The 26,036-nt window shown below is 37.8% G+C and overlaps 3 protein-coding genes, 1 long non-coding RNA gene and 1 pseudogene across 9 annotated transcripts in view; all 5 read left to right on the top strand.

The window, feature by feature from the left end:
- The window catches only part of LOC101886199 (uncharacterized), an 883,799-nt gene that overhangs the window by 486,382 nt on the left and 371,381 nt on the right, over positions 1–26,036 (top strand). The window lies entirely within an intron of this gene.
- LOC148680967 (uncharacterized) overlaps positions 1–26,036 on the top strand; it is a 663,035-nt gene that overhangs the window by 536,735 nt on the left and 100,264 nt on the right. The gene's annotated exons all lie outside the window — the stretch shown is intronic.
- On the top strand, positions 1,012–6,671 carry LOC103910773 (uncharacterized). Of its 3 annotated transcripts, none has more exons than XM_088650347.1 (3): positions 1,012–2,071; positions 2,758–2,907; positions 4,937–6,671. In XM_088650347.1, exons 1-3 carry the CDS (start codon positions 1,957–1,959, stop codon positions 6,151–6,153), a joined length of 1,482 nt encoding a protein of 493 aa, XP_088506473.1. In that variant the 5' UTR covers positions 1,012–1,956; the 3' UTR covers positions 6,154–6,671. The 3 variants fall into 3 exon arrangements, with proteins under 3 accessions (XP_088506473.1, XP_088506475.1, XP_088506474.1); XM_088650349.1 differs by having other exon boundaries at positions 2,021–2,311; XM_088650348.1 differs by having other exon boundaries at positions 2,021–2,341.
- The window catches only part of LOC148680953 (uncharacterized), a 217,811-nt pseudogene continuing 202,609 nt past the window's right edge, over positions 10,835–26,036 (top strand). The window contains exons 1-4 of the transcript XR_015942669.1: positions 10,835–10,979; positions 11,123–11,377; positions 12,003–12,110; positions 12,229–12,687. The product of XR_015942669.1 is annotated as an uncharacterized LOC148680953 (transcript). The remainder of the gene's footprint in view (positions 10,980–11,122; positions 11,378–12,002; positions 12,111–12,228; positions 12,688–26,036) is intronic.
- LOC148680972 (uncharacterized) lies at positions 13,197–25,321 on the top strand. 3 transcript variants are annotated; one of them, XM_088650461.1, is made up of 3 exons: positions 13,197–13,235; positions 13,688–13,835; positions 23,223–25,321. In XM_088650461.1, the coding sequence occupies exons 2-3, from the start codon at positions 13,703–13,705 to the stop codon at positions 24,353–24,355; spliced, it is 1,266 nt and encodes a 421-aa protein (XP_088506587.1). In that variant the 5' UTR covers positions 13,197–13,235; positions 13,688–13,702; the 3' UTR covers positions 24,356–25,321. The 3 variants fall into 3 exon arrangements, with proteins under 3 accessions (XP_088506587.1, XP_088506586.1, XP_088506588.1); XM_088650460.1 differs by having other exon boundaries at positions 13,197–13,407; XM_088650462.1 differs by having other exon boundaries at positions 13,197–13,414.

The raw sequence follows: 26,036 nt of genomic DNA, 5'->3' as shown, positions 1-26,036 counted from the left end.
ATTGTAATCGAGTTCCAAGAACATTTTGAGTGCCAGAAAATGTTGAAAAAAGCAACCATGCCCAAAGTAGGCACTGTTGAACCATATAGTGGCTGCTTTTTGACCCTGTAGCCTATTCTCTTCATTTCCATTTAGCAGAAGAAACTCACACAGGTTTGGAACAAGTAGAAGATGAGTAAATGTCAGAATTGTAATTTTTATGTGAACTACCCCTTTAATGCTTCTGTAAATTAAATATTTTACTGAAGAAACTGCTAAAGAATGGCAGGAAATGTGGAACAGATTAGAAGAAACGACAATTCATATGAAACAATAAGAAACCCTATATAGGCCTATGAAGTTGTAAAAATAGAAATGAAAATAAGGGGTCATAATTATGAGGATGAGATTTGGACTCGGATATTAATAGGAAGTAATGTGTTGTAGACATGCAAGTCATCATGAACTGGATTAAAAAAAAGTTTCTCAAAATTGTCTTAAAATGTTTAGATTAAATTTTTTTGATCAACTTTAAATACTGAAGTGTGTGTTTGTGTGTGTGAGAGAGAGAAATCTAATCTATTTTTAAATCTTTTTTATTAATCTTTTTATTTTTATTAATTTATTTTTAATTTCATTAATCTATTTTTATTTTATTTATTTCTGTGTTTTCTCTGTATTATATTTTATATCCATATTTTTTTGCACTACTGCCCTTTTTTCACTGTCTTGTTTGTACACAGCGACGCTGCACTGCTTTGGCAATACAAATGTACAGTTATTTGTCATGCCAAAAAAGCACCTAAAATGTGTAATGTGTGAGAGAGAGAGAGAGAGAGAGAGAGAGAGAGAGAGACTCTCTGGGGACCCACATTTAAATTAAACTATGACTCTTGGGAAAAAACTCCAGTTGAAATCTTTCATCTGGAGTTTTGCAAAAACATCCTCGGAGTTTACAGAAGCACACCCAGCCTTGGTTGCAGAGCAGAACTAGGCAGGTTCCCTCTGCTCTCAGAAATCCAGAAGAGAGCAGGGAAGTTCTGGCTCCATCTGTCAGACTCCAGCCCAGAGAGCTGCCATCAGCAAGCCCTCATATATAGAAATGCACATCCGGCCAGCGACCCCATGCACTATCTGGTGGAAAAACACCAACTAAATTCACAAACCCTGTCCCAACATATAAAGACTAAAGAAATAGAAAAGATTACCCAGGAGGAATATAAAGTCAATTGGCAAAATAAACTTCAACCAGATTAAACCTGGTTATGAACTGGCCCCGTATCTGACCAACATTAAGACCCCCAGTCAGAGAAAGCTGCTGAACCGGTACCGTCTGAGTGGACACAGTCTGAGTGTGGAGACGGGCCGACACAAGCGCAGCTGGAGGAGCCCAGAGCTCAGACTGTCCACACTGCCCTGCTGAAGTTGTGGAGGATGAGCTGCATTTCCTCACTCACTGCAGCAAATATCAGAGCATCAGAGAAGCTTACTTCACACAAGTGTCTCTGATTCTACCACAATTCCAGCAACCCACAAATACGGAGAAACTCCATTATATTTTGGGAGAAAATGAAAAGTGTCTCCACCTAGCAGCACAGTACGTGTCCTCATGCCACCGTATGAGAGAAAAAGGCTGAACCCCCTTATCCCTTATTAAAGCTCTCTGTCCTTACCATTTATTATTATATACTTTTGTTAATCTTTTTTTTTTATTAACTTGTTTATTGTGACAACATATATGTATAATATAACGATATGTATATGTGTTTGTTTATTATTACTTATATTACTTTTATCTATATGAATGTTCTGTATTTTGTTATTGCTTTGGCAACATTGTGATTTGTTTTACAGTCATGCCAATAAAGCTATTTGAATTTGAATTTGAGATAGAGAGAGAGAGAGAGAAAGAGAGAGAGAGAGAGAGAGCAGAAATAGTATAAAGTAAAAAACATGGGAGAAATGTATCAATAAGTCATGACTGGAACAGTAATTGGCAAAAAAGCGAAACAAAATAAAGACTTTTATTTTGTCGTAACGTGTGACGTCATCAGGCGGCGCCGCTTTAGCGCTGTGATTCAACTGGAGAAAGGTTTGTGTTTTTAAATGTTTACGGATATAGCCTGTTATATATTTACGAGGCAAACACATAGAAATGCCATATACATAGCCCGATTTAATTAAAGTTCCAGATTTTTTTTAATCCGATGCTAAGTTATGTACCTGCTTTTGACAATAATATTTAAACCCTTTATACAACGTAATACTATTTTATTCTCAGTAGCCGAGGGCTATTGTTTGAAACCGAAAAGAGTGTAATAGGTGTTTCAAAGTAGGGTTTCTCAAACTTTTCTGATAAGAGGTAAAGTTGGTTTTATATTCACACATTCGTTCATTTAGCAGTCTATATATTGTTTACCATGTTACTTTGAATATTTGATCTGAATTAACATGCAAGTGTGACTTGAAAACAACATTAACACTGTTTATTTGACTGTGAACAATGTTGTACTTTGATAGTCATTTGCTGCTAATATGATTTCGCTATTTAGAGCTTGCAAAGAATACTTTAATGAAATTATATTATTAAGGGGAAAGTCAGAATGTGAATATAAAACCAATTTAACCTCTATTTTTATAGAAATGTTTTACCTGATTTATTTTTGATAATAAAAAGAAACTGTTGAAGCAAGTGTTGAAGAGAAGTAATTTTGTTTCTGTTCATTGTTTTATTCATTTTAAACAGGACATTTTTATTGTTTTGTTCATTTTAAACAGGACAAAGTGTCAAAACGTGGAGAAAAACTCCTGCTGAAGCGACTGATCTCCACACTGTTATAAAGATGGCGTTTATTAAAGAGGAGAGTGAAGATGTGAAGATTGAAGAAACATTCACAGTCAAACAGGAAGATCAGCAGGAACAAACAGGTTGGTTTTCATTCTCAAACACCAACTCAGTCATTTGATATATTTTCATTCAGATATATTTTATTAATAATAATACTAAATTCATCTTGCAGCCCTGAGTGTGCTGCCTAGTTCTCCTAAATGCGCATAAGCACTCATTAAAAGACAGAATGAGTTTCTTTCGTTACTTGTTCTCGTGTCTTTTTCTTTTATGTGTTATTAGTCTCCCATTTTCTCTACCTTCTTAACGTTATTGCTTTTCTTGTTCTTTTGCTGTTTGTAAAGCATCCTTGGTGCTTTATAAAATAAATAAAAACAATAAATTAATAAAAGGTTTAACTAATCTGGTGATATTTGACCTACAGGATTCTCATAAAAGACTTAACATTTTAGGCCTTAAAAAGTCTTAAATTTACTGAAATATTGTGCTGTATTGTGTCTTTATTTTCCTTTGTTCATGTTTTTCTACCCAATCTGGCCAAAACCAATTCAATCACCAACAATTCAACTTAATAAAACTTTCAACTTTTTATTCAAAAATGTCTTTTTAACTTTATCATAATGGTTTAATTATTTTCCTCACAATAACATTTGTTTAAACGTGCTCCATGTATTTACTGCTGTGGATATTAACCTGGACAGATTGTTGTGCATAGATTTAGTTTGTTATAGTTTTTAAAACTTTAAAAACATTTGTTAATTTTTTAGTTTTAAAAATAAATTTTATTTTGATGGGGCAAATAAAAATCTTTTCTATCTGGGCCATTTGAAAAGTTCTTTAGCCTTTAGCCCTTTATGAGTCTAAAATTTCATTCATAATGGTCTTTGAAATATCATAAAGTCTTAAATTTAACTTTGTAAAACCTGCAGAAACTCTGGTTTACAGTATGTCAAAAAATGTGGATGCCCCCTATATTGAGCATGCTGAAAGGACACAAAAATAATTAATTGTTAGAAAATATTTTACAGTCGCAGAATATAGACCATATTCTTCATGCACCAACAGGCGGCGTCATTGGAATCGTTTTGCTTGAGACTTTTTTTTTAAAGAATTAATTTTTAGATCCTAAATATCAGTGTTATGCTGCTGAGGCATGGGGCAATAACTATATTCAAGGTTTACCGCAGTTTGGAAAAGTCAAAGTTTTAAAATCGCCAACATTTCCTGCTGCACCGTTCCTACAGTATATGTAAGTTTTTTTTAATGTTTTGTTTTTTAGGACAACAGTATCTCCTGCAGTAAAGACCAAAGAGGCTGTTTTAAATCGTAAAGAAATCTGTGATTCATTTCAATTATTTAGCCTGACATGTTTACTGCTATGCATGTTACAGTAGAATATAGCTATAAAATAATATGCTAGATGCATAGATGCTCGATTGTCAAAATAAGATGTTTCCAAATATCAATCCTTTTGCTAAAACACAGAAAGTTTTGACCAAATTAATCCACAAAATCAACCCAGAATGGATGAAAATTACCCAACAGCACACAAGGGGAAAGGTGCATATTTCAGCCTTTATGCAGATGCTGAACAGGTATGTCTAATGTTTGCGAGACAAATATTCAGCTGTTTGTTCAACTGTTACCTCAGAACTTTTTTTTCTCCGATGCGTTTACCAGTCAGGCACAGAATGAACAAGTATTCCCTGTCTGCTTTACAAATTTTAGAAAAACGTTTAGTTGTAATTCTGAATATATATGAATAAAAATAGGCTTTTTACAGCTTTCAAATCTGTCTCTTATCAATATGACCAAAATGACTTTTATGAGAAACTCTGAAAACTGGACTGACACAGTTTCAATTTACTAGAACTTCTAAGTTAAGTGGCTTCAGCACAATTTACATTGTAAAAGCACTAGATGAAGATGAATTGAATCTGCTTAAATGTGCATACGTTAATGGACTGAACAAAATATGATCTGATTAATTTTACATTTAATGTGCATCAAAATTACAGTGTGTAGCCAATGTTTCCAGTTTCTTTTCACCTTTACGCTTTTGATGAGAGTTTTAAGACTTAATGAAAACTAATATTTTATTTATTTCAGACTTAATTGAAGAGAATGAGGAGAGTAAAGAGGAGGAACATCATGTCAAAATTGAGGAAAAAACTCATTTACAGACTGATGGTATTTTGAAAAGGAGAGACAAGAATCGTTTCACCTGCACTCAGTGTGGAAGGAATTTTGGAAGAAAAGGCGATCTTAAGATTCACATGAGGATCCACACTGGAGAGAAACCGTTCACATGCACTCAGTGTGGGAGGAGTTTCAGCCAATCATCATACCTTAATAAACACATGATGATCCACACTGGAGAGAAACCATTCACTTGCACTCAGTGTGGGAAAAGTTTTAGGCAATCATCATACCTTAATAAACACATGATGATCCACACTGGAGAGAAACCATTCACATGCTCCCAGTGTGTGAAGAGTTTCAGTTGCTCATCTCACCTTAATAAACACATGATGATCCACACTGGAGAGAAACCATTTACATGTACTCAGTGTGGGAAGAGTTTTAGACACTCATTATTTCTTAAACAACACATGATGATCCACACTGGAGAGAAACCATTCACATGCACTCAGTGTGGGAAGAGTTTCAGCCAATCATCATCCCTTAATCACCACATGAGGATCCACACTGGAGAGAAACCATTCACATGCACTCAGTGTGGGAAGAGTTTCATACAATCATCACAACTTAACCGACACATCATGATCCACACTGGAGAGAAACCATTCACATGCACTCAGTGTGGGAAGAGTTTCAGCCAATCATCAAACTTTAATCTACACATGATGATCCACACTGGAGAGAAACCATACACATGCACTTACTGTGGGAAGAGTTTCAGCAAATCATCATCCCTTAATGAACACATGACTATCCACTCTGGAGAGAAACCATTCACATGCACTCAGTGTAGGAAGAGTTTCAGTTGCTCATCTCACCTTAATCACCACATGAGGATCCACACTGGAGAGAAACCATTCTCATGCACTCAGTGTGGGAAGAGTTTGAGACGCTCATCATCTCTTAAAGAACACATGAGGATCCACACTGGAGAGAAACCATTCACATGCACTCAGTGTGGGAAGAGTTTCAGCCAATCATCATCCCTTAATCACCACATGAGGACCCACACTGGAGAGAAACCATTTACATGCACTCAGTGTGGGAAGAGTTTCATACAATCATCACAACTTAACCGACACATGAGGATCCACACTGGAGAGAAACCATTCACATGCACCTAAGCCACAGTTACACTGGACCTTTCTCCCCATAGACTTCCATTCATATGCACGCAAATGCGTCAGACTGTAAACGAAAGTTTGTGGGTCAAGTTTTGCAGTTCACTGCGTTACAGAGTTCAAGCTTGGTAAACTCTGGCCTGCGAAATCGCATTACTTGACTGTGTGAGACCAATCGAAGATCAAAACATGACCTCTCTGGACAATCGCTCACTTTTTTTAATGTCTAATCATCTTGTTTAATCCCGCCCCTTTTCGCAGCGCCATAAAACAAAATGTCGCATGCTCAAACTCTAGTGTTACTGCAGCTTTGATTTGGGATGAGTTTCAGCAGCTCATCAGAAATGAACCTGTTAAGCTTTTGGGCTGTTTTTGGTATTTCCGCCTGAATTTGGCCTTCCGATTTAAAAAGCTTTCCATAACCACATGCATAGGAATAAATACAAAAGTTTGGTATCATTTTAAAAGAAATCCTTTAAAATTTCATAAAATACTGTTTTAAATAAACTGAAGTTAGAAAATGTGTTCTCAGGCCTTGAGCGCTCCATCAAAATTCCATTTCTTTCCAGCAGGTGTCAGTAAACACAAGAAAAACACATTTCTCTCTATAATAATGCATGCAAGAGTTATTCTATTCCAACTGGAAGAAGGAAACATGCAAAAAAAAATAATAATTCCCCTACCTAAATTTAAAGTCTCACCACACCCACATACAGAACAATAAATGCAATATCTTAATGTCATTTTAAAGAAAACCCTTTGAAATTACAAAAAACACTGCTGTTAAATGCTAACTATTAATATATATGTTGTCTGTCCTATGTTGAACCACCTCAACACAAACAGCTTTGTTTTTTTTTTGTTTTAAAGCCAGCCTTAGTGCATAACTCAGGCCCTGTGTGCTCTATAAAACTGAGGACAGTTTTTGTTTGTTACCAGCATATGTCAGGACGCACAAGAAAAAAAGAATTTTGTCTTAATCATGTAGTATGCAAGAATCATTTTAGTTCAACCGAAGGGTGGGAAAAAACAACACAAGTTTCCTACCTGTCAAAAGTGAAAAACAAGATATTACAAGGGTTATTATCACAAAAATCATAATTTTACTTCTTCATAACCACATCAAAATCATAACACTATATCAAAAAAGCAAATAGCCCAGTAAGACTTTTTTCCATTTTATTTTTCAATGTCCAAACGGCCTTCACACTTTAAATGTAAAGTATAAACTGCAATATATATATATATATATATATATATATATATATATATATATATATATATATATATATATATGTGTGTGTGTGTGTGTGTGTGTGTAAATTTTTTTTTAGAAAAGTAATGTGCAAAGTCTAACAAAAGATTTTGAAAAATGACTAGTTAAAAAAATGTCATTTTGTAAATACGTTATCGTATTTTTTTGAATTTTGGAATTTCATGACCCAAATTTATTGCATTTGGCACTTACAAGACATAGCAGGGGATTACTCATTCACACAAGGACAGAAAAAGCTGAAAATGGACTAATTTTGTTGCGAAGAACCTAAGGTAAAGGATGATGTAGCTTGTTTGGCTATCTGGAGCAGCGCACAGAGCAAATAGACAATAATTGCCCTTGTATATTTATAAAATAGGAGTTCATACCTTATGATTTATTCAAAGACTTTTGGACAAGTGACTGTAAATTGTTGTGGAAAAAATATTCTGGTCTGCTAAATATTCAACGCGTAGCTGTGCATTTATACTTCTGCGCGCTGTCACTGTTGGCATTACCACTTCCGAAACGCTAGTGGGCAGTGAGGTATAAATGTTCCTCTGTGTCGAGTTTCTTCGCTGGTGCTTTGTTTTTCCTGAACACTTCCTGAATGTACAAGTGACTCAAACTTGCTCTTTTTGAAGCAGAAACCGGCGGACGTGCAACAACTTTACTATGAGGTAAACACAAAACAAAACTTTTTATCTGGAGCTCTCTCACGGGACTCCACACTTGTAAACAATTGCTCTATTGGGCTTGCGCGGCTCAGTCCCGCCCAGACTCGTCAGCGCTACTAAGCCGACCAATCACAGAGCTTGCGCTACGCGTCGATGTGATGTGTAGTTACATTTTTTGAGAAGTGCACGTCAGCGATTGCCACGGCGTAGGGCTATGCGTCAGCGCCGTAGCATAAGCATAGGCTTGACGCAGAAGTATAAATCAGCCTTTAGAGGGACTATATCAGAAGAAAGTCTCTTTCCTAACCCTCAACCGGAATGCAGCATAAGGTACCAACATATCAGTACAATCAACCTCACTAATGCAACACAAAGTTGCCTTTCACAGTCTTTACCAAATGTCAACCTCCCTATGCTGCACTCCAGTGGAGAGGCGGAACCAAACATCTCCCCCTTTATTTGATTAGAAAGGAGTAAAAGATACTGTCTCCTGGTCTTAAGATGATTGCTCCCACGTTGCCAGAGGTACTACTAAGTACGGTCTGGTGTTGGAGCGAGCAGCAGGCTTTTAAGCCACCAGTAGAGCCTATTCTTACAGTATTCGCCAGCTTTGAGATGATCGTTGGTTCCATTAAGCACTCAGTTCAAGTCCTCTTTCCCTGTGAGTATGTGAACCCTGCAGCTTCGATAAATGTCCATTTCATACCCAGAAACATAACCAATATTGTATTAAAAAAAAATATTGTAGATTATAGGATTAAAATCCTTAATTTCAGGTCCTTCTGTTTGCACTTCTGTCTCGTAGCACAGATAATGACCTGCTTGAAACCCTTTTTTCATTCGTGTCATTCTGATAACAAAGAACAAGAGAGGAAAAATAGAAAAAGAAAATAGAAAACAACATAAGAGTACTTGCATAGTATAGTAATAATTTTTGGCATATATATATATGTAAGAGTCTAAGTGCCAAAATAAAAAACAAAATATCCTCTAACTACCTGCCTACACTATTCATTATTCTAAAGGTCTGTCTACGCTTGAAATCAAAGAAAATAAAATACATGTTATACACTATCTCCCTTACTTTTCCACAAAACAGGAATAACATAAAAACAAGAACTACGGCACACTCAAAAACAAAAGAAAAAAAAGGTTTGATATTCATCCAACCAAGTTTGGGGTAACGTTCTCATAAACGGACCAATCTAAGGATTTTGGAAGCATATTTTCATAGCCATAGTCACTGTTGAGGTGGGCTTGCACGGTTCCTTGTACTTGCACAGTAACCATGTGTGTGGCAGCAGCACTGTCTAGCATTGATCTGATGAATGACACAACACAGCAACAAAGTTAAGCTAAAACAAGTATGGTAACCTCCAAATACGTCAACTTTATCAACCATTGTCCCCAAGATCCAAATATGGAGGCAAACCAGTTACTCAAGTGTTTGTCTTTTCCAGCATTTTCCTTGACTACTATCCACCTCTGGAGGTTAATTTTTGTAATGTTGATGCAGCAGTGGTCCCCTTCAGCTTATCAGTCAGCTTTTCCCTTTCCAGTAAGGCTGAGAAGTCGATTGTTGATAGGTCTCATTCCATTCCATTATCCGATTGTCCTTCATCTGGGGAAAGATTATCTCTTTACTCATGTTCACATATGCATTCTGTATTATCATTGTCAGTAGCATGATTTCCTTCCATAGTAGGGTCCTCCTGTTGTTCCCCAGAGGCCGGCGGTTTTACATAAATCGACAGGTTCGCTGTTTCTCCTCCAACCAGTTCATGTTGTCCATGATGAAATTCAAGAGAGTCATTACTTGTTTTATGCTGCTTATGTACTTCCTGTGCTAGATTGCTACATTTTTTTTTTACTGTTTTTTAGCTTAGGAACTCTGGTACAATGGTTTAAACGGTACCAGGTGTTGTTTTTGTTTTGAACTTGTAATGCAGTTGATGTTGTTCTAGCTACTGTATAGTAGAGCTGGGCGATATGGCAAAAAAAAATATCACAATAATTTTTTACATATCAGTTGATATCGATATTTATCACGATAAACGTAAAATCTTTATATCTATCAATTTTACAAGATTTTTTGTATGCCAATCATTTTGCGCAGCTGATTTAACACATATAGTGAAATTTTTTAGCTGTCTGACAATATAAATAATAAAACAATAAACAAAAGAACAATCTTAATTCAGCATTTACTGTTTTCAACAACCAAAGAGATTATAAGTTATTGGATATTATTGTTCAACATCAGAAAAAAATAAAATAAAATCTTGTTTGGAACAAGTAAAGGTGAGTTAATGGTCACAGAATTTTCAGTTTTCACATTTTAGTACAGTCGGAATACCCGAGTAAACAACAATTAAATACATACCACCAATATAGACTAATCAGAAAAAACAATTATCTTTAGTGCAGGCATCTTAACTAAGTAAACTAAAGTTAAATAGATAACTGCAATTTACACTAGTGAAATATAAACAGACTTGTCCTCTCTAATGCTGCGTTCACACTGAACACGGCATGCGCGTCAAGCGCGAGTGATTTACATGTTAAGTCAATGCAAACGCTCGAATCGACGTCCTGCGGCGCGAATGGTGCGATAGGCGCTGTGCGAATTGAGCGTTTTGCGCGTTTGACGAGCGAATCACTCAAATTCAGAAATCTCAACTTTAGCGGACATTCGCGTCGCGTTAACCAATCAGGAGCTTGCTCTAGTTGCGTCCTTTTGACGTGACAAGAGGAGGCAGAATTTAAAATGGAGGAGCGGGTTATCGTTGTGGTCTGCGGCCATCCTAAGCTGTATGACAGCAGCTCATTTCACTACAGAAACAGGAGTAAAAAGGATCTTGCTTGAAAGAAAGTGAGTGAGGAGGTCGGACAATCTGGTAAGTAAATAAAACAGTACTCAATACTCATATATGTCTGTGTTTACGTATTGAGACTGCAAGCTGAAGCCAGCTACTTCAGCTTATTAAAACCATAATTATGTGACAACTACTTTCCCACTTATGGGTTGTTGTTTATTCAGAGGAAGTGTGCAGAAAGAAGTGGAAGAGTCTGAGGGACACATATTTGAAGGAGAGGAGAAAGGAGACGGAGAAGAGAAGTGGGTCAGCAGCAGGGTCAGGGAAGAAGTGGAAGTTCTCTGCGGTACTGTCTTTCCTCGACCCCTTCGTGTCCCCGCGGGAGACAAGCGGGAACATGGAGAGGGGATGTGAGGAGAGTTAGCCCGCAGGGTACGAGGGGGAGACAGAAACAGCAGCAGAAGGGCAGTCAGAGACAGGTGTGTTTGCAAGTAATGACAACAGAACATATTATTTGTTTTTTTATGATTAAAAAGTCAAAAGTTATTTCTTTGTGACGGATGCCATATTTATATTTTGTAGTCATATTTTTCCTGACAATTTACAGGTGCTATAATATGCATGCAATAATGCTTATGTAATGCACATATAATTGTGATAAACAGCTGAACCATACTGATTACTGCATGAGCAGCAAATGAACATTCTATATGTTTCATAGATGAACAACTCTATAACTTGCAAGTAGTTAAATGAATCAATACTCAACTTTGTTACCTTTCCAAAACATTAGGTAAGTGAAGCAGATAACATGAAGTTATAGGACATAACTGACTATTGTGGTAATTACTGTGAATTGTCTTCAATTCACATATATTGTCCTCATATTAACATATGTGTTACTAGGAAACTAGCAAAGGTTGATATTGTTATAATATTCATCAATATAATAATTTTATTACCTTTTGTTGCTCATGCAGTTATCATTCATTAATGGTTTAGCTTCTCATGAAATTAACTTGTGAGTGAATGGACAGAAGTTAAGCATGAATTCATGCATTTGACAGAACCTTTATTGTAATAATACCCATAATTTCTTAACAGACATGACTGGATCCTTTCTGAGTAGTGAGCCTGGATCCACTTTGCCAGAACCTGCTGCTGCTTCTGCCTCCCCTCTTGGCCCTTCGACGTCTGCTGCTGTACCCACAGGTGTGTACAGACAAAAATGACCATGTTCACATCCATAGTTCATGTAACATAATACTGACGATTGTTAATTTAGTCCTTGTCTGCCTTATCATTGTACAAACTGTATTATTTCATACAGCCTCAAGAAAAAGAGCTCATAAGAGACAGAGAGAGGAGCCACCGGAGGTGGAGCGGCAGCTTCTGGAAGCACTGCGGAACTGTCCGTCATCATCTCCACGCTCAGAGGATGAGCTCTTCCTATTAAGTTTGCTTCCCACCCTGCAGAGATTGCCACCTCAGACAAAAGAGTTTGTAAAATTTCAAATACATAAATTAATATCTGAAAGCAGCAGTGTTCTGCTTAATTTGGTACATTGGAGGCCACAAAATAGATTTTTCTTTTGTAAACAGAGGCATCAATCTCTGCAGGGAATGAACCACACTTCCTTTTCTCCTCTCCCTCATTAGGTCCCTCACTGTTCCCTCTTTCAAGCAAGATAATTTTTATTCCTGTGTGTAAATAGTTGTATAAATTTTTTTTGTATATAGTGTTGTTTTGTAATTTAAATTATTAATACAATTAAATGTTTTGTGAAATGTGTCAGAAATCTCGAAAACAAAACAAACTTAACTGCACTCATTTCTGGCGCCCCCCTGGATGTACAGCGCCCTTAGCATTTGCCTATACTGCCTATGCCACGGGCCAGCCCTGTTGGCCAGTCTGATAAACTTTACATAACATGCTGTGATTTAAGTTTAGTAACATAACTTTCTAATTCAAGATTTAAGATCTTTGTGTCTCAAGAATGTGTCTGTAAAATGTCAGCTTAAAACACCCACCAGGCTATTTGTTATACCTTTTAGAATGTTGGGGTTTTCTGCTTTAAAAGTGGATTAAACAAGCTTTTTAAAATTATGTTAAAATGTTTGGATTAAAAGTTTTGATCAACTTCAATTACTGAATGTCTGTGTATGTGAGAGAGATAGCAGCTTTGTTGTGTGAAGTGGAAAAGGAGGGAGAAATGTATCATGTTCTGACTGCAACAGTAAGTGGCAAAAAAAGCTTAACAAAAAAGACTTTTATTTTGGCGTTGCGTCTGACGTCATAAGGCTGCGCCGCTCCCGCGCTGATTCAACAGGAGAAAGGTTTGTTTTAAAACTTTTACACATATATTTCCGATTGATTAAAGTTTCAGGTTTTTCATCCGATACTAAATTATGTACCTGCTGTTAAGAATATTATTTTAACCCTTTTATACAATGTAGTACAATTTTACTCACAGTAATGAGGGCTATTGTTTAAACAACAGAAATGTGTGTAAGTGGTGTTTTAATAAAGGTTTAATATATTAAATAGCATAATGTCTTTTTATTTTAAGTATGCATCACTATATATGAAAAATGAAGTAACTTTACTAGTTTTTTCAGGTTATTTGTGTCTATTGTTTCTTGCTCAGACTTACCTGATTTCTTTTTGTTAATGACTCTCATATAAAGAAACTGTTGAAGCAAGTGTTGAAGAGAAGTTATTTTGTTTCTGTTCATTGTTTTATTCATTTTAAATAGGACATTTTTATTGTTTTGTTAATTTTAAACAGGAACAAAGTGTCCAAATGCAGAGGAAAACTGCTGAAACAACTGATCTCCACACTGTTATAAAGATGGCGTATATTAAAGAGGAGAGTGAAGATGTGAAGATTGAAGAAACATTCACAGTCAAACAGGAAGATCTGCAGGAACAAACAGGTTGATTTTCATTTTCAAACACCAACTCAGTCATTTGATCCTTATTCAGATGTATTAATAATAAGTATACTAAATTAAATCCATCTTGCAGCCCTGAGTGTGCTGCCTAGTTATCCTAAATGCACATAAGCACTCATTGAAAGACAGGAATGAGTTTCTTTCTTGTGCTCATGTCTTTTGTCATTACTTTATGTATTATTAGTCTCCCATTTTCTCTACCCTCCCAAGGTTATTGCTTTTCTTGTTCTTCTACTGTTTTTGTAAAGCGCCCTTGTGCTATATAAAATTAATCAAAAACAATAAATTAAAAAAGTTTAACTGAGCTGACGATGTTTGATCTACAGTATTCTCATAGAAGATATCTGCTATTACAGTGGTAGTTTTGGCTTAGTACTTTCCATTTGCATATGTCTCGTTGATCACAATTCCCTTTTTCATCAACTTCTTTATGGGTTTAAACTTGTTTCTAGTAGTTGTTACTAGTTCTCACAGATAGTATCTGAGTTACATCATTATTATTATAACCAGTTACCAGGGCTATTGTGTTTAAACAGGGTTTCTGTGGGGTCTTAAAATGTCTTAAATTCCAAAATCTAAATTTTAGGCCTTAAAAAGTCTTAAATTTACTGAAATATTGTGCTGTAGGTCTTAAATATTTTTTAAACAAGTCTTGCTACCCAATCTGGCTAAAACACATACAATCACCAACAATCCATCTCAATAAAACAGTATACTTTTTATTCTAAAAGGACATTTTAACTCTATTCATCATAATGATATAATTATTTTCCTTACAATAACATTTGTTTAAACATGCTCCATGTATTTACTGCTGAGCACATCGACCTGGACAGAATGATGTGCATAGATTTATTATAGTTTTTAAAACTTTTAAAACATTTCGTTCATTTGTTTTTTTTTATTTTAAAGAAGTTTATTTTGGAAAAAAAAGTGTGTGGATACAAGTAAAGCTTGCTTTCTTTTTTTGCTAAAATATTTAAAATATTATTATTTTTTATTATTCATTTATTATTGTATTAATAAATGTATTAAATTCTAATATTTTTTTGTTAGGGCAAATAAAAATCTTTTTCATCTGGGCCATTTGACTTTAGCCCTTTATGAGTTTAAATTTTCATTCATAATGGTCTTAAAATGTCTTAAACTCTTAAATTTAACTTGGTGACGACACATGCAGAAACCCTTATTTAAAGTATGTCAGAAAACGTGGACACCCCCAATTTAAAATAAGCTGAATGAAATGGACACTAAAATAATTGTTCTAAAACATTGTACAGTATTCTAAACTATATGATGTTGTTGTGGGACGACGCAAGACAAAACAAACAAACTATAGTGGAACAATAACATTTAGCATTGCACTGACTACAACTGGCCAACAAACTAGTCTAAAAATGACTTTTGCTGCTTAAGAAATAGATTACTGCATACTGATGATATGCAGAAATTTGAGTTAATAGTTCATCAGTATTGACCATATTCTTCCCATACCAGCAGGTTTCGCCATTGGAATCTTTTTGCCTGACACTTGTTTTAAAGAATTAATTTTTAGATCCTAAAAACAGTGTTATACTACTTAGGCATGGGGCGATATCAGTTTTCAAGGTATATCACGGTTTAAAAAAGGTCAAGGTTTTAAAACCGTATATTTAAGTTTTTATTTTTCGTTTTAAGTTTTTCAAGGCAACATTATCTCCAGCAGAAAAGATATCTAAAGATGCAGTTTTAAATCATAAATAAATGTTTTTAAAATAAAAGACAGCAGAAGTCTAGGATTCATTAGAATGATTCAATTTGACATGTTTACTGCTATAAAATTATTTAAAAGTTTCTCAAAAAAAAAAATATATATATATATATATTGTGTTCAGAGGGGGAAAAGTGTTTGTTTTTTACTCAGACATTTAAAAATATATATATTTTAGAGCAGTAATCACAGTACTGTGAAACTGATATCTTTATTCAAGGTTATCATACCGTCAGAATCTTATACTGGTCCATGCCTAATGCTGCTTGATGTTGCAAAGTCATATTTTCTAATTTTATTATTTTCTTTGTATGTATAGTCATGAACACACTTGTTTGTAGAGCAAGTAGCCGTTTATTATTCCTGGTCATTTCTCCAACAGGCAACTGAAGTTCTAAAACAGTAGCATATGATATCAGGGCCCCATTTCAGATAGAAGGTTAAGTAAACACTCAGACTATGTTAACCCTGAAATGAGAAAAAACTCTGGGTTTTCAGTTTCAAAATGGCAGGTTTGTCAAACTTAAGAAAGTAGGGTAAGCCTGTTTCTGAAAGAGAGGTAACTTCAACTCTGAGTCAGTTACCGAGGTCACTTACTCTGCGAATCTAACCTGGTCATGAGCAGGTTTTATTCTCTAAACTCCAGGTTTCTGTCGGCCTCATCCCTTTTTTAAAGATGAAACGGTATTTCTTGCCTTAGCCTTATGTTTCCAGCCACCTATTTTTATGTGTAGTTTGGATAGGCCATGAGCATAAAAAATCGGTTGATAGAAACTTCATGATGCACTTAACTTTTGAAATATAAGCATAAAAACATGCGCAAAACTGAGTTGGATAAACTTTTTGTTCAATAAGAAAAGATAAACTTACGAAAACTACGTAAGCACTTTTACTGAACAAATTTCAATATGCACATTAAAAAGATTTTGTTATTAGATCATATGATGATGAAAATGTGTGTGAATGGACAAACCAGCAGGCTGACCACACTGTAAAACATCTGAAATGTTGTTTTGCCTTCACCGTTTTAGTATTAATGTTATTATATTATTAATGATCTCCAGTGTGGGGTTATTGCTGTGTATCTTTAGGTTGGCATTGGCTATACAACGCCACTAGAGGGAGCTATAAGTACACAAAAGGTCCAGCTGGATGTATGTATGTTATGTTGTTTGGAAATCGCCAGTAAGGCGACATTTTAGGCAACATTGATGGATCTGGCAACCCATGGATGGTAGACATAGACATTACTCAAAAACAAGTGTCATTTAAGATACAGGGGTCGATGTCATTGTCGTTCCAGAAAAAAATTATTAAGAGACATTTTAAGGAGAAACTACCTGCCCTTGGACATGTGACATGGCCGTTACTTGGGCCAGGGCAAGTTGCTTTGGATGTAGTGGGAGTTGCCAGGCTTCTGTTTAAAGAGGTGGAAAACACTCAGAGGACGATGTGTATGTAATTAGAAATTTGCGTACTGCCCTTCTGGGCCGACCGGCGATTACAAAGCTTGGACTGATGGCACGATTAGACAGCATTGACATTAAAACACTAAAGCTAAGCTACCCAAAATTGTGCAGTGGTTTGGGAGAAGTACAACAACCATATGTGATCAGTGTGAAACCAGGAGCCACTCCATTCTCTTTCAAACTCTGTGACAAATCCCGCTACCTTTAATGGGAAAAGTAAAGAGGAGCTGCATTGGATGGAGACGTTGGGTACACATAATTTCAGCCAAAGGAATTAGTCCTGACCCAATAAAGACAAAAGCTATTAGAAACATGACAGCCCTCTAATGTAAGCAAATTAAGGAGCTTCCAGGGAATGGTAAATCAGCTAGGAAGGTCCATTCCCCAACTGGCTAAGAAAGACAAAGCTCTTCGCGATCTGCTGTTGAAAAAGAACTGTTGGTTTTGGGGCACAGAGCAGGCTAAAGCGCTTTAAACTCTGAAAGACGCATTGTCGTCTGCACTTGTTTTAGCAATTTATGACAAACAGAGACTGCAAAGTGTCAGCTGATGCTTCATCCTATGGACTGGGGGCTGTCCTAATGCAGTGGTAGCAAGAAGGATGGAAGCCTATAGCTTATGCATCAGGATCTATCACCCAGACCAAGTAGAGGTATGCACAAGTGGAAAAAGAGGCATTGGGTCTCACATGGGCGTGTGAAAGATTGAGAGACTTTCTTATTGGCAAGCATTTTGAAATGGAGACCGATCACAGGCCATTACCGAGTCTCTTGGGATCACAATCTGGATGCTCTTCCCTCTCGTATCCAGAGATTTGAATGTGGCTGATGCGATACTCCTACTCCATTGTTCATGTGCCAGGAAAGAGCTTGTGGGTAGCCGATACTCTGTCACACACTCCTGTAAAGAGTGAGTCACAAGAAAGAGAGGGAGTTCATGCTGGAAAACAAAACATACCTGTTGGTGGTGACTACTACTCCAGATATGTGGAATTAGCCTAGTTATCACCTACCAGGTCTACTGATTTCATGATCACTTGAAGTCCATATTCGCACGCCATGGTATTCCAGAGAGGCTGATTACGGACAATGGGCCACAATTCTTTGGGCACTCATTTGCATCCTTTGCAGCATTGTTTACTACAAAGCTACCCCATTGACAAAATATACTTGACAACTAGAATTAACAACGAACATGTGCTATAGCGGTAATTTAAATGTTAACTGGAGGGTGACATTAACATTTGTGTTTTCTTTGACAGCCCAGTTTGCTGTCGTAATTGCTTTCATTTTAATATCTTTCTTTAAAATATCATTGTTTTCAGAAAAATGGTGCCATTTAATCACATAGGCGCGCGCTGTTCATCCACTGGTTTGCTGCGTAGAGTGCGGTGTGCCCAGTCCAGAAGTGGAGTCTTCTTGAGGTTCAGGGTATCTTTCAAGAGATTGGCTACAAATTCCGTCACTCGTCTGCCGTGCTCCTGCCCTTCTTTAACTCCTGTAATGCAGAGATTTGAGCGGCGAGACCTCTCCTCAAGATCCTCGATTTGGTCTCTCAGCACAGCCAGCTACTTTTTCACGATACTAAATGCTTTTTCCAGGGTAGTAAGAGAGTCAGAGAATCTACCCAACAAAGACTCCAGACCAGGCTTTCGCTCTTCTGCTGCTTCCACTCTTGCGTTAATGTGCTCCACAGCATTGCGTAACTCTGTCCGAAGCTAGTCAATTTGTTTTCAAGTTCATTTGACTGTGCAACGGCCTTTTCTTCAATTTTAGCATTCAAATCAATTTTTAGTGCATCAATAGCTTGAAGGACCGCACTGTTATCACTCGCTGGAGCCATCTCCGCTCCCACCGGAAGTCCAAAACAAACAATATAACAATAATCACAATGAAACACAAAACCCTCAGCACTTTTAACTCAAATGAAGGTGAAAGAAAAAACTTCAAATCATTTCAGGCCAGCAGATCCGGGAAAAAATAATAATGACAATATTAGTACGGGAAGAAAAAAGAAGAGAAATAAATTTAATGAAAATTTGGGCAAAGAAAACAAAAACTTTTGCTTCTTACCCACGGAGCGGAGGGTTCAAGGGAAATGAGAGGAGAATGGCGAATGTGGAGGTGTGGATGTGAAGGTTGCAGGCGTCGGCGAACCCAGCCAGAACATGCATGATTACGTGCTGTCATGGCTTTGCATTAAAAAAGTGTTATAATAGAGGCCAATACAGAAAAAAACGGCCATGAATATAACAAAAAGAGAGTAAATTTGCCCAGAGTGTTGTAGCGAAATTAGCTCAGTTTATGAAAATTAATAATCAATAATAATGAGTTATTAATATTCCGGCTTAATCTTCTGTCATTTGTTTAAACAAATATATAATTGTATATGATTCCGCCCGCTCGGCCGAGCAGACTCTCAGATTATAAATATTAATTATTAACATCAACAAATTATTATTAATTATTGACATTCTGGATTAACTTATTGTTAATATGACCAAATAAATATAATTAGACCTCGCCCGAGCGGACTCTGTAATGATATATTTATTTCGAGAGGGAATTATTGCTACTCCTTGTGAAGTAGATTAATCATTCAGAAGTTTTGATCAACTTTATAGCAGCTGTAGGGAATCTATCGTTTCAGTGACTTTTTCTGTGAGGCAAACAATACAATCCATTTGATTATAATAGGGTTTATTGACTAGTCTGACATATAACGAACAAACGCACCAACATAACATAAAATATTGGACAAATGTATACTGCATGTAGGTATATACAGGTCTATAAAACATATAGCAAACAGAAAAGTGAGGAAATAGAGATTTCAGATAAGGAGTGGCAAATTTACCTCAGTTTCACACACTATTAAGGATCACCAAGATTATAAAAACACCTTTTTGATAAAGGGGCACAGCTTATTCGCATTACCAAAGTACCTGGGGCCTCATGTACGAAGACTTGCGTGGAAATCTTACTAAAACATTGCGTACGCACAAAGCTGTAAATGTGCGTACGCAGAAAAAAATTCACATGTATGAAACACTGCGTACGCCGAATCTCACGCATATTCTTTTGTACATCTGAATGAACGTGAAACTGAGCGCAACATGCACGAGCACAAAACCCCTCCCTGCCTCCTCCCCCGTATGAATATGCTAATGACTATGCTAATGGGAAAACCCAACGAAAAAGCAATGGCAAAAGCAAGCAAAAAGAGAAACTTTGAACAGAATGTGAATTGGAGGTGCTGCTTTCGGAGGTAGACCGGAGAAAAGCGGTGTTATTTGCAAGTTTGTTCTCCGGAATTAACAACAAAAGAAAAAAATAGAGTGGGAGAGTTTAGCTGATGTGGTTATCACAGTTGGGTCTGAACATCGCACTGAGTGCATTAAAGATAGAAATAGTGTGGTTTATATCTGTAAAATGTTGCAGTACCCTTAGCAGTCTCAGTGGCGCACCTCATAAGAAGCATGAGATCATGTACTGACACGTTCGAACATGAACTCGGCTCGAATCCAGCGTCTGATAAATTCTTTCTTCTTTTTTTCCCCGCTACATATCAGATTTTGCCAACTATTTATCACGAGAAAGACAAGTAGGAATCATCAATACGTTTGTGCATCATATTTTATTTTCACATTTATTGAATGGAAATGTTTCTGATTCACGCATGCAAATTCATCTTCAGATAGTGTCTTTATAGCAATGTGGGCTCGGATGAGCCACGCGGTCAGAGAAAAATGTGGTCTGCCCCCATTAAAAGAGGGTGCATCTCTCGAAAGCTGGGTTTTTAAACTTTGGTCTGGCCACAACCCCTTTTCCCAACAACTGACCAACAGTCTCCTGGCAAAGTTTGAGCGGGAGTTTTTCTTTGTCTCTGGCCCGCTAATATGCAAAATAAGAGTCCGGCCGAAAGCATGTGGAGAGACATTATGTCAGAGCATTAAATAATGAAAGCCGTGGTGATTATGATCATGCGCTACGCATCATGTGTTGTAAAATGGCAGGAGGAACATTTTGATACTAAACACTAAAGTGTTAAGAAGTGCATCAACAGACTTTGGGTGTACTTACACTATACTATCCGAACCGTGCCCAGGCCCGTTTCTCAGATCGTTTGAGAAGTGCGAGTGTGCTGAATCGGGCTCAGGAACGATTCACTTTGCCGGCCCTGGCCCGGTTGGAAGAAGTGGGCATGAGCGGGGTTTACTTGGGCTTGTAGTGTGAGTGCAAAACGCGCCAAAGCCCGAAACTGAAAGCAGGACGTGAGTTTTAAGGGACTGTTTCATATGGATCTATTAATCAATCTTACTGTTCAATGAACACAAACTGCCGTAGTTTTATAAAGACACAAACACCTCACTGCACGACAGCTGCGCACCTTCAGCAAACCTCCTCATTCCTGCACCACGAGGGCTTTAAGATTGTTTATGAGCGCCAAAAGTGGTGGATCTGTTCGGCAAAATATCTGACGGCTTGTCATCGCATTCCTAAGGACTGTTTGGCGAAATATTTGACTGCATGTCACTGCATAACAAACGACTAAAACGATATAACTAGAGAATTCTCCACTGTGCTGAGCGAGAGCGCTTCTCTACTGAACAACGCAGCGCAGCATCAATGACGTAAGCGTGCCCAGGCCTGATTGTGGTGTAAGTGCGGGCCATCGAGGGAGACGGGAGGGGGGACAAGCATGCCTTGGCCTGGTTCGAGGCAACTGTACATAGTGTGAGTATGGCCTATGTGGCACCAGGAGTCATAAGCCCACGCAGAGGAGACTCAGACCCCTTTATAAAATCAATACGTAATTTTTATCTACGGACTGTACGTTACAGTGTACTGATTTTTTTTATTTTTTTATTTCAAAGCATTTTTCCAGAATACGTCAAAAAATGGATGTCCCCAAATATCAGTTAATTTGCTGAAACACAGAGAAGGATTTTTTTTCCAAATAAACCTTAAAATCACCCTAGACTAGATTAAAATGACCCAACAACATTAGCTGCCGGCAGCTAGCTCTCTGCAACTCTCACATGGTCGCCCACTGAAGCTAAGTAGGGCTGCGCCCGGTCAGTACCTGGATGGGAGACCACTTGGGAAAGCTAGGTTGCTGCCGGAAGTGGTGTTAGTGAGGCCAGCAGGGGGTGCCCAACCTGCGGTCTGTGTGGGTCCCAATGCCCCAGTATAGTGACGGGGACTCTATACTGCTCAGTGAGCGCCGTCTTTCGGATGAAATGTCCCGACTCTCTGTGGTCGTTAAAAATCCCAGGATGTCCTTCGAAAAGAGTAGGGCATCCTGGCCAAATCTGCCCACTGGCAGATAATCATGTGCCATCCATCATGGCCTCCTAACCCTCCCCATATCATGATTGGCATATCATCACTCTGTCTCCTCTCCACCAATCAGCTGGTGTGTGGTGTGCGGTCTGGCGCAAAATGGCTGCCGTCGCGTCATCCAGGTGGATGCTGCACACTGGTGGTGGATGAGGAGATCCCCCCCCCCATTGTGTAAAAGCGCTTTGAGTGCCCAGAAAAGCGCTATATAAATGTAACGAATTATTATTATTATTATTACAACACACAAGGGGAAAGGTACGTGCACATTCCAGCCTTTATGCAGATGCTGTACAGGTATGTCTTATGTCTGCAAGGCAAATATTCAGCTGTTACCCCAGAACTTTTTTCCTGATGTGTTTACCAGTCAGGCACATAAACAAGTATTCATATACTTGAATATATATGAATACATAAAAACATAAATAGTGAATATACACGAATATTAATAAGCCATTAACAGCTTTTTTTCTTTGTCTTATCAATATGACCAAAATTACTTTTATGAGAAACTCTCATAACTATGTGGACTGACACAGTTTTAATTTACTATAACTTCTATGTTAAGCGGCTTTGACACAATTTACGTTGTAAAAGCACTAGATATATAAAGATGAATTGAATTGCATCTGCTTTAATATGTACAGGTTAATGGATTTAACAAAATATGATCTGATTTATTTAACTTTTAATGTGCATCAAAATTACAGTGTGTAGCAAATGTTTCCAGTGTCTTCACTTTTCAGCTTTTGATGAGAGTTTTTAAGACTTAATAAAAACTAATGTTGTATTTATTTATTTATTTCAGACCTAATTGAACAGAATGAGGGGAGTAAAGAGGAGGAACATCATGTCAAAACTGAGGAAAAAACTCATTTACAGACTGATGGTATTTTGAAAAGGAAAAACAAGAATCGATTCACCTGCACTCAGTGTGGAAGGAGTTTGGCAAACAAAAGCAAACTTAAGATTCACATGAGGATTCACACTGGAGAGAGACCATTCACATGCACTCAGTGTGGGAAGAGTTTCATCCGTTCATCATCCCTTAATGTACACATGATGAGCCACACTGGAGAGAAACCATTCTCTTGCACTCAGTGTGGAAAGAGTTTAGCAAGCAAAAGCAAACTTAAGATTCACATGAGGATTCACACTGGAGAGAGACCATTCACATGCACTCAGTGTGGGAAGAGTTTCAGCCAATCATCACACCTTAATGAACACATGATGATTCACACTGGAAAGAAACCATTTACATGCACTCAGTGTAGGAAGAATTTTTATTGCTCATCACACCTTAATCAACACATGAGGATCCACACTGGAGAGAAACCATTCACATGCACTCAGTGTGAAAAGAGCTTCAGCCAATCATCACACCTTAATGAACACATGATGATTCACACTGGAAAGAAACCATTTACATGCACTCAGTGTAGGAAGAATTTTTATTGCTCATCACACCTTAATAAACACATGAGGATCCACAGTGGAGAGAAACCATTCACTTGCACTCAGTGTGGTAAGAGTTTCAGCCGATCATCATCCCTTAATCTACACATGAGGATCCACACTGGAGTGAAACCATTCACATGCACTCGGTGTGGGAAGAGTTTTACCTGCTCATCACACCTTAATCTACACATGAGGATCCACACTGGAGAGAAACCCTTCACATGCACTCGGTGTGGGAAGAGTTTTAACTGCTCATCCTCCCTTAATCGACACATGAGGATCCACACTGGAGAGAAACCATTCACTTGCACCCAGTGTGAAAAGAGCTTCAGCCAATCATCACACCTTAATGAACACATGATGATTCACACTGGAAGGAAACCATTTACATGCACTCAGTGTAGGAAGAATTTTTACTGCTCATCACACCTTAATAAACACATGAGGATCCACACTGGAGAGAAACCATTCACTTGCACTTAAGCTGCGGTCACACTGGACTTTTATGCCCATTGACTTCCACACTGGAGAGAAACCATTCACATGTACTCAGTGTGGGAAAAGCTTAAACCAATCAGAAAACCTTAATAAACACATGAAGGTCCATTCTGGTGTGAAAGAGTATATGTGCTTTGAGTGTGAGAAGACTTTTATTTCAGCTCCAAAAACTGCACCAAGCGATTCACACTGGAGAGACCGTACAATTGTTCAAACTGTGACAAGAGGTTTAATCAGTTAACACATCTGAAAACACAAAAGAGGATTCACACTGGAGAGAAACGTACAGATCTGATCAGTGTCTACAGAGTTTCGCTCATTCGCAGCAGCTTAAAAAACACATGGACAAAAAGTTGCACACATGACATGAATGCAGCAAAACATTTTCTCACAGGATGTTTCATGTCTGAATAATGTTTGAAAAGGCTGAGTAACGGTATACTGTTTTCCTACACTGCAGTAGGTGGGGTTGTAAATGTGTCGCGCTCCTCGCATTTATGTAAACACAATGATGGCAGCTGAGAGAAGAACAGTTTCATAAACATCTGGCAAACAGCACCTCTGCGGCTTGAAATCTCATCTGTTATCCACTCTCCAGTGTGTTCATGTAGGTAGTGTTGTGTTGGATGATGTTATCTGTCTGATGCCCTGAATGAGAAATCCAGGTTGGAGTATGTGGTAAATCGTGACTGGATGCCTGCATTGCTCATCAATGGATATATAAAAGTTGTTGTGTTAGCTACTCAGGAGTCCTCATGTCAAGACCTCCCATCTCATTGATTATTTAACCTTATGGTTTTGTTTTGCATAACTTATATCATGTAGTTAACGTGTTGTTGTGATTATATCCTAAGTTCTTTATCTTCATTAGTATCCCTAGACATTTGTTGGTTGCATTGATTGATTGTTGTATGAGTTACATTTTATAATAAATCATTTGCATTCAGGTTATTTTGTTGGCTCATCTCTCTTTTGTGCTGCGACTCAAACAAGCGGGTCATAACACTTTGTAAAATGTGTCTGGTTGTATCCGAGATTTTGTCCTTTCAGTCATGACCATGGGTGACAGTAGGTACTTAGATTACCTTTCGTCTCAGCTCCTTCACCACAACAGACAATCACATTAACTCCATTACCAGCCGGCAGCTAGCTCTCTACAACTCTCACATGGCCGCCCACTGTAGCTAAACAGGGCTGTTCCCGGTCAGTACCTGAATGGGAGATCACATGGGAAAGATAGGTTGCTGCTGGAATTAGTGTTAGTGAGGCCAGCAGGGGGCGCCCAACCTTTGGTCTGTGTGTTTGAGTGACGGGGACGCTATACTGCTCAGTGAGCACCGTCTTAAGATGTTAACGTGTGGTTGTTAAAAATGTAAAAAAAGAGTAGGGGTCTCTGTCCATCATGGCCATATTCAATTGGCTTCATCATGTGTGGGCTGGCACAAAATGGCTGCCGTCGTGTCATCCAGGTGGATGCTACACACTGGTGAAGTGGTGGAGGAGAACCCCCCCCATTGTGTAAAGTGCTTTGAGTGCCCAGAAAAGCGCTATATAAATGTAAGGAATTATTAGGGGCCAAGTAGAACGCCTTAGCCTCACAGCAAACATTTTGGTCTACAAGCTGTCACTGCCGTCTTCCCATGAGAGTGGCCACAGGCTCTGTGCT

This window comes from Danio rerio, chromosome 4 (genome assembly GCF_052040795.2).
Source record: "Danio rerio strain M-AB ecotype USA chromosome 4, GRCz13ab, whole genome shotgun sequence".
NCBI lineage: Eukaryota > Metazoa > Chordata > Actinopteri > Cypriniformes > Danionidae > Danio > Danio rerio.
This window is presented reverse-complemented; position numbering and strand designations above follow the sequence as displayed.

Bases quoted from the DNA above. Each gene is read 5' to 3' on its own strand.
- LOC103910773 (XM_088650347.1), top strand. From the start codon at position 1,957: ATGACTGGAACAGTAATTGGCAAAAAAGCGAAACAAAATAAAGACTTT. The intron at 2,072-2,757 runs GTTTGTGTTTTT...CATTTTAAACAG, and splicing joins TGTGATTCAACTGGAGAAAG to GACAAAGTGTCAAAACGTGG. The intron at 2,908-4,936 runs GTTGGTTTTCAT...TATTTATTTCAG, and splicing joins AGATCAGCAGGAACAAACAG to ACTTAATTGAAGAGAATGAG.
- LOC148680972 (XM_088650460.1), top strand. The intron at 13,836-23,222 runs GTTGATTTTCAT...TATTTATTTCAG, and splicing joins AGATCTGCAGGAACAAACAG to ACCTAATTGAACAGAATGAG.